Genomic DNA, 12,347 nt, shown 5'->3' on the forward strand with positions numbered 1-12,347 from the left:
ATGGAGATACCCGTAATAATAATAATTTTTTATATCTTTATCCTGAGATCTGAATAAGCAGGCTACAGCATCTGCAGAATTAGTTATGAGTAAATGAATATTATACTGAATATTGTAATATCCTGAGATGTTGCAATATTGATCAGATATTACAATATAATATTGTAATATTTGAGATTACTGTTTAATCTTAAATTAAAAAGTAAAAAATTAAATTAAAATTTCTGTATTTAATTTCATTTTAAATTTAAATATCTTTCTTTTTTGCTGTCAGATCAACCATTAATTGATTCTTCATATTATTATTATTATTATTATTATTATTATTATTGTTCCGGGAAACTCCAAGGAGTCGACAAACTCATCGAGGGAGACCCTAACATCATGTCAAGAACAACTATTCAACATTCACACAGTATCTATCATACCTTGCCTTGAACTCATTCACGGTCGTAGCACCCACAACAGACTCTGGAAGCTTATTCCACTCATTTACCACTCTCCAAGTAAAGAACCTAGCTCAAACACCCTTGTCAACCACGCTCTTGCCCAGCTTCCATGCATGGCCCCTAGTCCTCCCACCACCAGTCATATTTTCAAAAATATCTTCTGGATCAATCTTATAAAAACCCTTCAGTAATTTGAATGTCTCAATCATATCACCCCTCCTTCGCCTATCGTCCAATTTCTGCAACCCACAAATCTTCAACCTATTCTCATAAGGTTCATTCCACAGACCTGCTATCATCTTGGTCACTCGTCTCTGGACCCTCTCCACTTCCTCCCCATCACGAAGAAACCCTGGTGCCCAAAACTGGGCACAGAAGTCCAGATGGGGTCTTATCAAGGCTCGATACAGAGGAACAACAACTTGTTCGTCTCTGCATGTTAAAGTATTTTTCAGAAGCCAAGTGATTTGGTGAGCTGTTTTAGTTACTTTTGCAATGTGCCCCCTAAACTTCAACTCCCTATCCACCAACACTCCCAAATCCCTGGCCTCATCAATCTCCTGGAGTATGATTCCACCAATGCGATATACTGCTGCTATTCTTTTCACCCCAAAGTGCATAACCTTACACTTTGCCACATTAAATTGACATCCATTTTTCCTAGCCCAGTCCTCCAAACTATCCAAATCATCCTGTTAAATTTTGACATCTTGTGCACTCACAATTGCTCTGCCCAACTTTGCATCATCAGCAAACAAGTGAACACTTCCCTCAGATCCTTTCCAATATCATTGATGAACAAATTGAAAAGCAGTGGTCCAAGAACAGAGCCCTGTGGCACTCCACTAGTCACAAGACGTCTTTTAGACTCCACTCCTGAATAAACCACTCTTTGATATCTCTCCTTCAACCACCCTCTTATCCATCTCACCAACCCTATATCTATACCCATCTGCTCCAGTTTACTGATTAGGGTTCCATGTGGTATCCTATCAAAGGCCTTGGCAAGGTCCAGCAGTATCACTGTAAACCCATTACCCCTATCCAGTTCAGCCGTCACTGTGTTATAAAACGTGAGCAAGTTACTGAGGCATGATCTACCCTTCACAAAACCATGTTGTCCCCCATACAATATCCCATTTTCATCTATCCAATCCTGTATTCTTTTCTTGACTAATTTCTCTAAGACCTTGACAATGATTCCTGATATGCTAATCGGTCGGTAATTTACAGCAGCAGTCTTGGAACCACCTTTATGCAGTGGAACTATTTTCCCCTCTATCCACCCGCTCGGGACTAACCCAGACCCGAGACTCAAATTAAACAAAATGGTCAAGGGTACTGACAATTCTTTAGCTGCTTCTCGTACAACACGAGCTGGTATACCATCCAATCCCACAGATGTATTGACATTGAGGTTATGCAATAGACTACTCACCTCCACTTCATTAACCACAATTCCCGTATAATCTACTGGTTTATTCGTTTCTGCAATGTCACCACCTGGATGATATACTTTTGCAAAGTGCTCACTCAGTAACTCAACTATCTCAACTGATTCAGTTACCTCCCTACCATCGGCATTCTTTAAAATCAATCTGCCATGTACATTTTTCCTTTTACTTGCTACATATCTAAAAAACTGTTTAGGATTCTCTTTAGCCTGCATGGCCAATGTTCTTTCGTAATCCTTTTTTGCTTTTCTTACCACACTCGTCACCCTTCTGGGTTGCGCTTTATACCGTTCATGTGCCTGCCGGTCACCCTTCTCCTTAAATTCCCTCCATAGTTGTTTCTTTTTTTGCAACTCAAGCTTAATGGTGTTATTCATCCATTTAACCCCTACTTGATTTATTATTCGGACTCTAAGTATACAGTCAGCCATTGCTTCATGCAAGCACTTCTTAACTACCTCCCATGCACTATCAACTTCTAGTCCTTGCAGTTGTACATGCCATGGCACTGAACCAATCAAACTCCTAAGTATGTCATACTTTCCAGCCCGATAATTCCACATGTACCCTGTCTTAATTGAAAATTCTACACCTTTAGCCACCTCCCAAGTTAAGACCCTATGATCACTCTCACCGATTGGTGGCAATGTGGTCATATTTGTTACAGCCAAATCCTCAGATGTAATTACTAGGTCAAGCACTCTCTGACCCCTAGTATTTTCCATTACATGCTGTCGCAGATAGTTATCCCTTAATAACCGCATAAAATCCAGTTCCTTCCACCCGTGTGTCCTCTCCTCACTCCAATCAATGCGACCATAGTTGAAATCTCCCATAATAATCACCCTCCTTCCACCCATTTCTTCTATTTGCTTGTGCATACTGTCACCACCATCTTTTCCATCACCTGGTCTATAGCAGCACCCAATTGTATATTTAGTTCTGCTAGCCACAATCTCACACCAAATGGCCTCAAATGTGCTCTTTTCTCTATCCTGCAATTCAACTTCTATTCTCCTTGGCTGGAGCTCATCAGCTATCATCAACAATACTCCTCCCCCATTTTATTCTCTCTGTCATTCCTGAACACACTATACCCATTACATTCAATCCCACTAGTTATATCATCTACTGTCAGGTGACTGTAGATGATATAACTAGTGGGATCCATGTTTCACTAATACCTATAACCTGTGGTCTGGAAGTGCCAACCATGGCCAAAAACTCTTCCTTCTTGTTCCTAATACTCCTAGTATTAGTGTACATGAATTTAAGACCCCCATTAGCCCCAACCCTACCTTGATGCCTTATATTAACTATCCCACTCAGATTTGTTGTCCTTATTTGCTCTGGCATATTATATTCATTCTTACATTCAACTGCCTCCATAAGGACTGTATCTCTGTACCCCCCCCCCTAACAAATCTAGTTTCCCTGAATTTTCACATCCACTACATTCAGCAACACTTTCTCAAGTCTTCTTACACCGTAACCATTCAAATGCAAGCCATCCATCTTATATAGTTCCTTTCGCCCATCAAACTCACTCCACACATCCACAAATTCCACACCACTCGTCATACATAACCCACGCATAGTCATTCGCAATTATAGCCCTCCTTTTAAACATTTCACTGTCATACCATGGCAAAAGACTAATCATTCTAACTCTCTCACTCTTTTCTTTTGCTACCTCAAACAATTCATTCAGGTCTTCTATCATTTCCATTTTATCTCCTTTCAAATCATTCGTACCTGCCACAACAATCATTTCTTTCACCCTTTCCTTTTGCTCTCTAATAGACGCAGTTACGTCCTTTATGGTTGCACCAGGTTGGTACGATTTTGTCAAATCCTCTACTAACACACCTCGTACTAACGAGTCTCCATACAGCACTCTATCCTTCATTTTGTTCATGTTCACATTCATACGTCTATTTTTCCTGTCATACCTTTTATTATTGGTTGGTTCATTCAGTCTACTTTTGTTCATGCACTCTAGCTGCTGTTTTGCTCTTTCTATCGCACTATTCAACAACGCGATCTCACTCAATGCATCTATCTCATCTTTTTTGTTCTCTGAGAAACCATTTATACTATCATTCACACTTTCTACATTCACACTCTCACAATTTTCATGTACAACCTTGCCGTTTCTTGTCATATCCCTATTTCCTTCATTCTGAAGGTTGACAAAAATATCAAACTCACGATCCGAAATACACTTCAATTCCTCATTCTCCCTACATTTTCTACACACATTCAATCCTTTATTATCATCTAACCACACTCCGACCGCACTCCGCAAAGCGTACATTTCACAGCTAGTACACTGACTCATTTCTTTTATGCTACCGTTCTTTGATAACGATGCCGAACCTTCATTACTGGCTGCCATTTTCCTTCGCACAGGTGCCATCCTTATTTGCAACGTGTTTTGTCAAATTATACGTTATAACACACCAAAAATAGACACACTAAAATACGCAAGGCAAACAAAACAAAACTACACAATATTAAGTAATTTGTATCGATAACTGAAAATGATACTTATCTTATCTGGAGCTTGCACGAACACTACACATTACGAATTCATCTAGCGGCGACTTCCCGACATAGATTATGTTATAAAACACTTTAGTACACTAACCACGCTAATAAAGCTCCAATAATATACCAAAATTACACACTTAAGTCCATTAAATTGAATCCAAAACACCAATAAATCAACAAAAAACACAAATCTCTCAGGAGCTCTCTGATAGCACGTCCGTTCACCAGCTAGCCTCGACACCACTCCCATATGGATGATCAGCTGTTACGTAGTCTTTAATATAGCTTTGCTCTCAAAGAAATATGTATTTCTGAATAATCCAGATTTTGTTGTATTTATTTATTCATTCCTTATACTCCATAGTGGAATAAATTGCTGTCTGCTAAGTTATTGTAATATCTTTTATTCTTGATTGCTAATTAGCAGTGTGCGCTTTCTCTCTCATAACCTTTCTCACTTATTCTACTGTGTACTATGGTTATCCTCCTTCCGTATTTACTAGTCGAATGCCTATAAACTGGAAATTTATTTGTAAGACTGCGCCACCAGTACATCAGTTATTTGGCATAAGACTAAATAAAACATCTGGTAGATCTCCCTCTCTAATAAGTAGTGAAATTTCCTTCAACCAACTTTACATTAACAGTCGTGGTTCGTAAGTAACTAAACTGTGCTTTTATTGCCTTAAATGTTTTCCGCTCACAAGTCTGATTATTTTTAGAAACAGTGCAGTTGTAAAATAAAGAATCAGGCAGCACTCTTTTATCAAATACTTAAAGCGCATTTATTTACATTAATATGAAATATACATGAATTAAACAATAGGGAGATTGCTTTCTCTATTTATCTATAAAATCTTTAGCATAAAATTAGAACCCTTTTACTTCAACACTAAATAATCTCTTTAACTCAAAAACTTATTTACTCTCTGCTTACAAATTCAACTTAGTAAATTTCTAGTTTACTTACTAGTTTTCTACTTGAAGTAGAAAAAGCCATCAAAGGCTTGAAATGTGGAAAGGCAGCAGGAGTAGATGATTTTCAACCAGAAATGCTGAAGTATGGTGGTATAAGAGTCTTACAGTGGCTGCACTGCATAGTTCAGAAAGCCTGGACAGAGGGACGAATTCCCAATGATTGGAGTAGAGCTCTCACAGTACCCATATATAAAAAAGGGAAATAAAACTGAATGTGAGAATTACAGAGATATTTCCCTACTGAGTGTTCCTGGCAAGATCTATGCAAGTATACCTTGAGAAATGGTTGAGAAGAATTGTGGAAGAAAAGCTTAGTGAAGAACAACCTGGATTCAGGCCAAATAGAGGCTGTCAGGATCAGATCTTTACTTCATGACAAATAGTCGAGAAAGCATGGGAATATAACAAAGATCTGTATTTAAGTTTTGTCGATTTGGAAAAGGCATATGACAAGGTGCCAAGAGAGAAGCTATTCAATACGCTGCAGTTATATGGTGTCAATGGGGCATTATATCAAGCAATACTTAGTCTTTATTTGAGTTGTAAGTCAGCAGTTAGAATTGAAGGAAGTACAGGAAGATGGTTTAATGTTAAATCTGGTGTGAGATAAGGATGTACATTATCCCCTCTGTTATTCATTATCTATATGGATCACATTATGAAGGAATGTGGTATTAAACCTGATATCAAAATTGGAGATGTTAATGTCAGCTCTTTGCTTTATGCGGATGATGTTATACTTCTAAATAAATCCGCTACAAGTCTGCAAGATTCTCTGACTAAACTGAATAGCTGTTGTAATAGATATGGTATGAAGGTCAGCAATAAAAAGACAAAGACAATGAAAATAGGCAGAATCATTGAAAATGTCAACTGTGTTGCGAATGGAGAACCTGTGGAACAAGTAAAACATTTCAGCTACTTAAGCACGATTTTTACTGAAGATGGTAAATTAAATATAGAAATAGACAACAGAATGAGCAAAGCTGGTATGGTGGGAAGTCAATTGAATAAATTCATATGAAATAAGAAAGAAATTAGTCGGAACACTAAATTAGCTGTATACAAGACAGTGTTCAAACCAGTTTTAACTTATGGATCTGAGAGCTGGGTCAGAAGTAAAACACTTGACCAAAGACTAGAGACTGCAGATATGAGAGTCCTGAGAAAGATTAGAGGTGTGAACAGATGGCATCAATGGCAATATGATATTAAAAATGAGGATATTAGGAAAGAACTTGACATTGTGAGCATCCAACAATGCGTTTGCAGAGCTAATCTCAGGTGGTATGATCACTTAAATAGAATGGGAGAGGAAAGATTAGCAAAACAAGTGTTCTCTGCCAGGTTGGCAGCAAAACGACCCAGAGGAAGACCAAGATATAGGTGGATTGATACGGTACAAAGTGCCTTAGACGATAGAAATATAAGATCTGATAATGTTGGAGTCTTGACAAGTAACAGACTGATTTGGAGGAAAATTGTAGATAGGAAGTTAGTAATGATGTAATTTTTTCATGTAATACTGTCATATCCTGTACACCCCTTGAGGGTACATGGCAGGAATTTGATGATGACTTTCAATATGCCAATTGATTCTCTTAAGGACACTTCTTATTACTATTAAACAAATTCTTAATAGTCCATCTATAACATACTATAAGAGGGAATGTACAAAAGGGTGGAACTTACAAAGGCTCTGTATTGCACATTCAGTCAAAAAGTCTTTCACTAAAGTCTTATGGCATTTCTTTCATCTGGAGTTTTAGGCTTCCTTCAGGAGTGTCTTGCTTCAGCGGTATCACGTCGGGATATTGGCGGGGTTTTGGCCTGCAGTGGTACTCGAATAGCACATGCAAGAGGTTTCGGCATACGGGCAAAATTCTCCTCTGGATCCTATTTCGGGAACTTCTGCTTCTAACTGCCACCATTTCTGCTACTAATTGCCGATGACTGTGCCTCTAACTGCTGACTGCCGATGAGTGTTCTGGCTCTCTTTGGTAACAGTGCTTTGCCTTTGCTTTCTCGGCAACTGGACCTGGACTCTCCTGCTTCATAACTGGGGCTTCCCTCTCCTTGTTCTCTGCCTCCACTGCTCTGGTTTGGACTCTGCTTATTGTCTGCAGCTCTCCTCTGCTCTGGTTCTGACTCCTGATGACTGGAAGCCTCCTATGCCCTGTCTCTGTTCCTTTTTATTACGCCTTCTCTGAGATATCTTGCATGAAGGGTTGTAACCCCCCCTAAGAATTTGGCATGACTCTTTCATCTTCTTTTAAGTTCAACTCACTCTTTGTTCTCTTCCGTGCACTCTTTTGATCATATGTTGGAGGCCAGTGGAAAGTTGTTTGAACTTTTCAGACTGACTTTGGAGGTGTTTATGCACAGAGCTTGTAAGCACTTTCTCTTACACACAATATTCGTAAACAACCTTTCTTATGCCCTCATAATGTTTAGCAAAATATGCATAGAAACAAACAAGGTTATTTAAAGTTCTCATGAGACTTGACCTATGTAAAAATTGATGTAAAGAGCTTTGGTATTTTTGCGCTACATCGAATTTTACAATAGTTTTGATTTTGCAAAAGTAAAATGTAGTGAAAATACTTGAGAGTATTTAAGTGTTAATTATTTTAATGCATTTATTTCAGATTGAGTTAGCCAACTTTGAACTTTTCTCTTCATCACCTAAAGACTTCGCATTATATTGGAGTGATCGGTTTCCTACCAGAGAGTGGACACCTTTAGGGACCTTCACAGCTCTTGATCAGCGAACATTGCAGACATTTCACATTCATCAACATGGTTTTGGAAAATTCATTAAGGTAAGATGAGAATACTTTAAGTTTGTAACTGAATTTCCAACTGACTAATGATTTAGAATTTTCCATTACTATAGTTATTTTCTGACAAATGTTATGTTCATCCTTTAATATTACCATAAGTTAAAGTTTTAATGATTATTAAACACAGAATACTTTCAAGCAGACAAACTATTTATTATACTAAATTTTTTATTAATGTATAAACATTTAAATAAAAAAATTTAGTAAAGTAAATAGTTTAAATGGTTATATGTCATGATTTACATAGCACAAAATTTAATCAACTGGAACCATTGTGATAGACTTCTGTCACTGTAATAAAAGAAATCCATAGTCAAAAACATATAATAAAATCATTTATAAAAATTATTAATTGACTTGAGGAATTCACAACGTACAATAGAATATAAATTAAACTTTAATATATAGTTCGGCAACGAGACTTTCTGCAAGAATTGAATTACTATCATCCATGGAGATTCCATCGCACACAAGGCCTGCCAATACAGTAAAATGAAGCTGAAGTTATCAAGACAACTGAATCGTCTGAGCTTCCTAAAATGCTGTTGGGATAATCAGGTAATCCTAAATTGTGTGAAATTCAAGCACTGTTTATTTTCACAAAAGGCTCTCCGAATTTATAACCATGCCAGTTATGCTTTGCTATAGGAACAAATTGCTGCCACGCGAGTTCTCCTAGCTGATGCCAACAAAGCTATTCAGGCACAAGAAGAGTTTTCCAATACATTAAATCACGAGCTATGGTCTATTTTATATGACATCTCGTACACTGCGACAGATAAAGAATTTGAAAAAATAAGAGTTCGACATATCAAGAAATTTGAGAAATTGAAAAAGAGCTCGACCTCTGAACCAAAACTTCCAACCAACACTGTAGTCTACCTTTCTTCATTTACGTTGAAGCCTGCAGCACTCATAACACTATCACATTCCATAAGTTTGCCATTGCTCCCAGGAAAATACTGGACGAGGATATAATGATCTGGATTGAACATGGGATCTGCCACCTTCCATACCACATAACCAACAATATTAGACTGGATGTAGCTTGTGTTCTCACCAAAGCAAGACCACCAAAAACCAACATATCCAATAGTGAATATAAAGCTCTGCAGGAATTGAAGAAAAACAAAGAAATAGTAATCACTAGAGCGGATAAGGGGAATGCCACCGTAGTACTCAGCCAAACGGACTACAGAGGTAAGCTTAATGCTCTATTATTAGATTGTGCTACTTACCTCCCCATTGAATACAATCCCACTAACTCGCAAATTAGAAAACTCCATAGGCTCCTTGAAAAGGTCACTTCTTGGCCTGTGGAAGTTACTGACAAATTAAAACCATTTAACTCTGTAACACCCCCCCCCCCCCCCCCCCCGTATATGTGGACTCCCAAAAATACATAAAGAAAATGTGCCATTATGTCCCATAGTGGATGGCATTGATTCCTCCACATACAAATTAGCTAAACATTTGGTCAATGCACTCGCACACTATACTGGCAACACACCATCACACACAAAAAACTCAGCCCACTTCAAAGCCAGCATAGAAAACCTTGCATTCCAATATACTGACATTATGGTCAGTTTTGACGTCTCCTCCTTATTCACAAATGTCCCACTCAAAGAAACATTAGAGTTAATCTAAGCTATATTGCCTCCTGATATCTCAGCCCTATTTCAGTTCACAATGAACTTGGGCTATTTTGTTTGGCAGGGAAAATTCTACAAGCAAATAGAAGGGACAGCCATGGGTTCACCACTCTCCCTACCCTTGGCCAACTTCTTTATGGAGACTTTTGAAGAGAAAGCCTTAAACTCTGCCCCACAAAAACCAACCATATGGCTTCGCTACGTTGATGATGTGTTCGCTATTTGGCCACATGGCTCTGACACTCCTCCTCCTTAACACACTTAAACAACCAACACCCCAGAATCAAGTTCACCCTGGAGAAAGAGGTAAACAACAGCCTCCCTTTCCTAGACACACTAGTCACCCGCCAGCCTGATGGAACCTTGGTTTTCTCTGTTTATAGAAAACCCACCCATACAGGCAGATACATTCACCAACAATCCCCAAATTTGGGAGACATGCATCATGAGACCATCAGCACAACGGCCAAGAATACCTATAGAGCCTGCTAGGGAGCATCATCAGGACTTTTAGGAGAAACGATAGCTTCCTGCTTCGTCCTCATTTACTGTATGTAGTGCCTGCATGCACGTGTCTTTATTGTAAGTTCCTTGAAAATGGCTGCCGAAATATTGGAAATATATATTCAAGTTTAATTTAATTTATATTCTATTGTACGTTGTGAATTCCTTAAGGCAATTAATAATTATGTATAACCAGCATATAAGCCTTTCTACGACATTTATCAAAAGGACATGATTTTGCTTTTATTACGTAATTTGTTCTGGCTATGTACTTTTTATTCCATTAATAGAGGTTTCTTTGCAATGTTGTTCAGAATATATACAGTTTAATTACTGGTAAACAAAATTAGATTTGAAGTACTTCAAATGTTGTATAAATTTACCCCCCCCCCTCCTTTATAGTTTATTCATAAATTACTGTTCTTACCATCACTAATGAGGAATGATAATCACGTGTGCTGATAAAGGAAAACTGTAGTTCAAGGCAGAAGAGAATGTTATAGAAAACTGTTTTTGAAGTCCAAAATCAAAACCACTTACTGTTATATTACTAAAGGTCCTGTTGTAAGTCATTGTCTTGCAGGAGTAATTATTCAGTAAAGCTTCCACATCGGGTGATGATTTCAAAAATAAACTCAGTGTTTATTACTTGTATCTACTTAGGGATGTGGTCTTCTAAAATTAATAAGGAATAATTTCCCTCTTAAGTCTGGCATAGGCTATATCAGCAGCCCATTCTTTGTTTTCTGGTGTGTACCTTCAAGGAGTATTCTCCAGATGTCCTTAACAAGGCAGAGAACAAAGAATTAGTCCACTTTCTAGTATTATTTATCCAAGTAATTCTAAATTGTCCCCGGTGTCTTTTATCAGAAGTCAAGCCCTCTAGTGCTAATTTAGGTAAGCTGTCTGATCTAGCTATGTGGCCTAGCCACCAGAGCTGTTTCTGACATATTTTAGTGATAGTATTTTCTTGTATTCTAGCAGTGGAGTGGATTTTCCTTCTAACCTTGTCATTTGTTATGTATGCTGTATGTGGTATCTTCAGAAGTTTTCTGTTGCACTTCATCTCAAAGACCAATAATCTTTTTTCATCTTCTTTTAGCAAACTTCAACCTCTCACATCCATATAGTAAGGCAAGTTAACAAGGGTATCGATGAGGTAGTCTTGTAGCTAGCTGTATTTTATTGTCCTTCCAAAGTGATTGTGTAATCTCTGAAGGACAGCAGTGGCTTTAGCAATGTGTGCTTTAATGTCATGTTTAGACCAATCATCTCTGTTGTATACTTCCCAAGTAGGTGAATCTTTACACTTTTTCAATTTTTCATCAACTGAAATTCTCATAAGGTTATTGCCTGAAGATATTGTTTTTGATTTGCGAAAGCTGATATTTAATCCATAATCACTAAGATCCTTAGATCTCTTAATTCTTGTGTCTGATATTCATTATCTGCTATTAGTCAAGATCAAATCTAAGATTATTGATTTTTTTTGACACCAACTGTAATTCCAATACTAAGAAATATATATGACACCAACTGTAATTTCAATAACTAAGAAATATATAATAAATTTAGCCTTTTTCCAAGGCTAAATTTATTATATATTTCTAATAAAGGTTAAATAGCATCAGCAAAAGTATAAAATGATTTTCTGGGGTCCAGAATCTGAAATTATGACAAATGTGAAGATGAAATTAAAAGAAGGTAGTCATGGGGAGAAAAAAAAATGCTATGTAAAATCTGACAAAAATGATAAGGCCATGAAAGTTAGAATTGTCAAAGTAATGGTATTTCCAGTGGTGATGCCATCAAATCATCAGCTAATGCCTTTTATTCCCATATAGGGAATATCTAATTCTAATTCAATCTAATTCTAAGCCAATTGTAAATATCAGTCCAAATAATGTTAAT

At 37.5% G+C, this 12,347-nt stretch overlaps 1 protein-coding gene across 1 annotated transcript in view; it reads left to right on the forward strand.

Moving 5' to 3' along the window:
- LOC150098723 (SUN domain-containing ossification factor) overlaps positions 1 to 12,347 on the forward strand; it is a 265,907-nt gene that overhangs the window by 117,512 nt on the left and 136,048 nt on the right. The window contains exon 7 of the mRNA XM_090405371.1: positions 8,083 to 8,256. Within this exon, the coding sequence (XP_090261497.1) occupies positions 8,083 to 8,256 (174 nt within the window). The remainder of the gene's footprint in view (positions 1 to 8,082; positions 8,257 to 12,347) is intronic.

The sequence above is a fragment of the Typopeltis vanoorti genome, chromosome 15 (genome assembly GCF_054136105.1).
Source record: "Typopeltis vanoorti isolate ZY-2024b chromosome 15, IOZ_Tvanoo_1.0, whole genome shotgun sequence".
NCBI classification, from domain to species: Eukaryota; Metazoa; Arthropoda; class Arachnida; order Uropygi; family Thelyphonidae; genus Typopeltis; species Typopeltis vanoorti.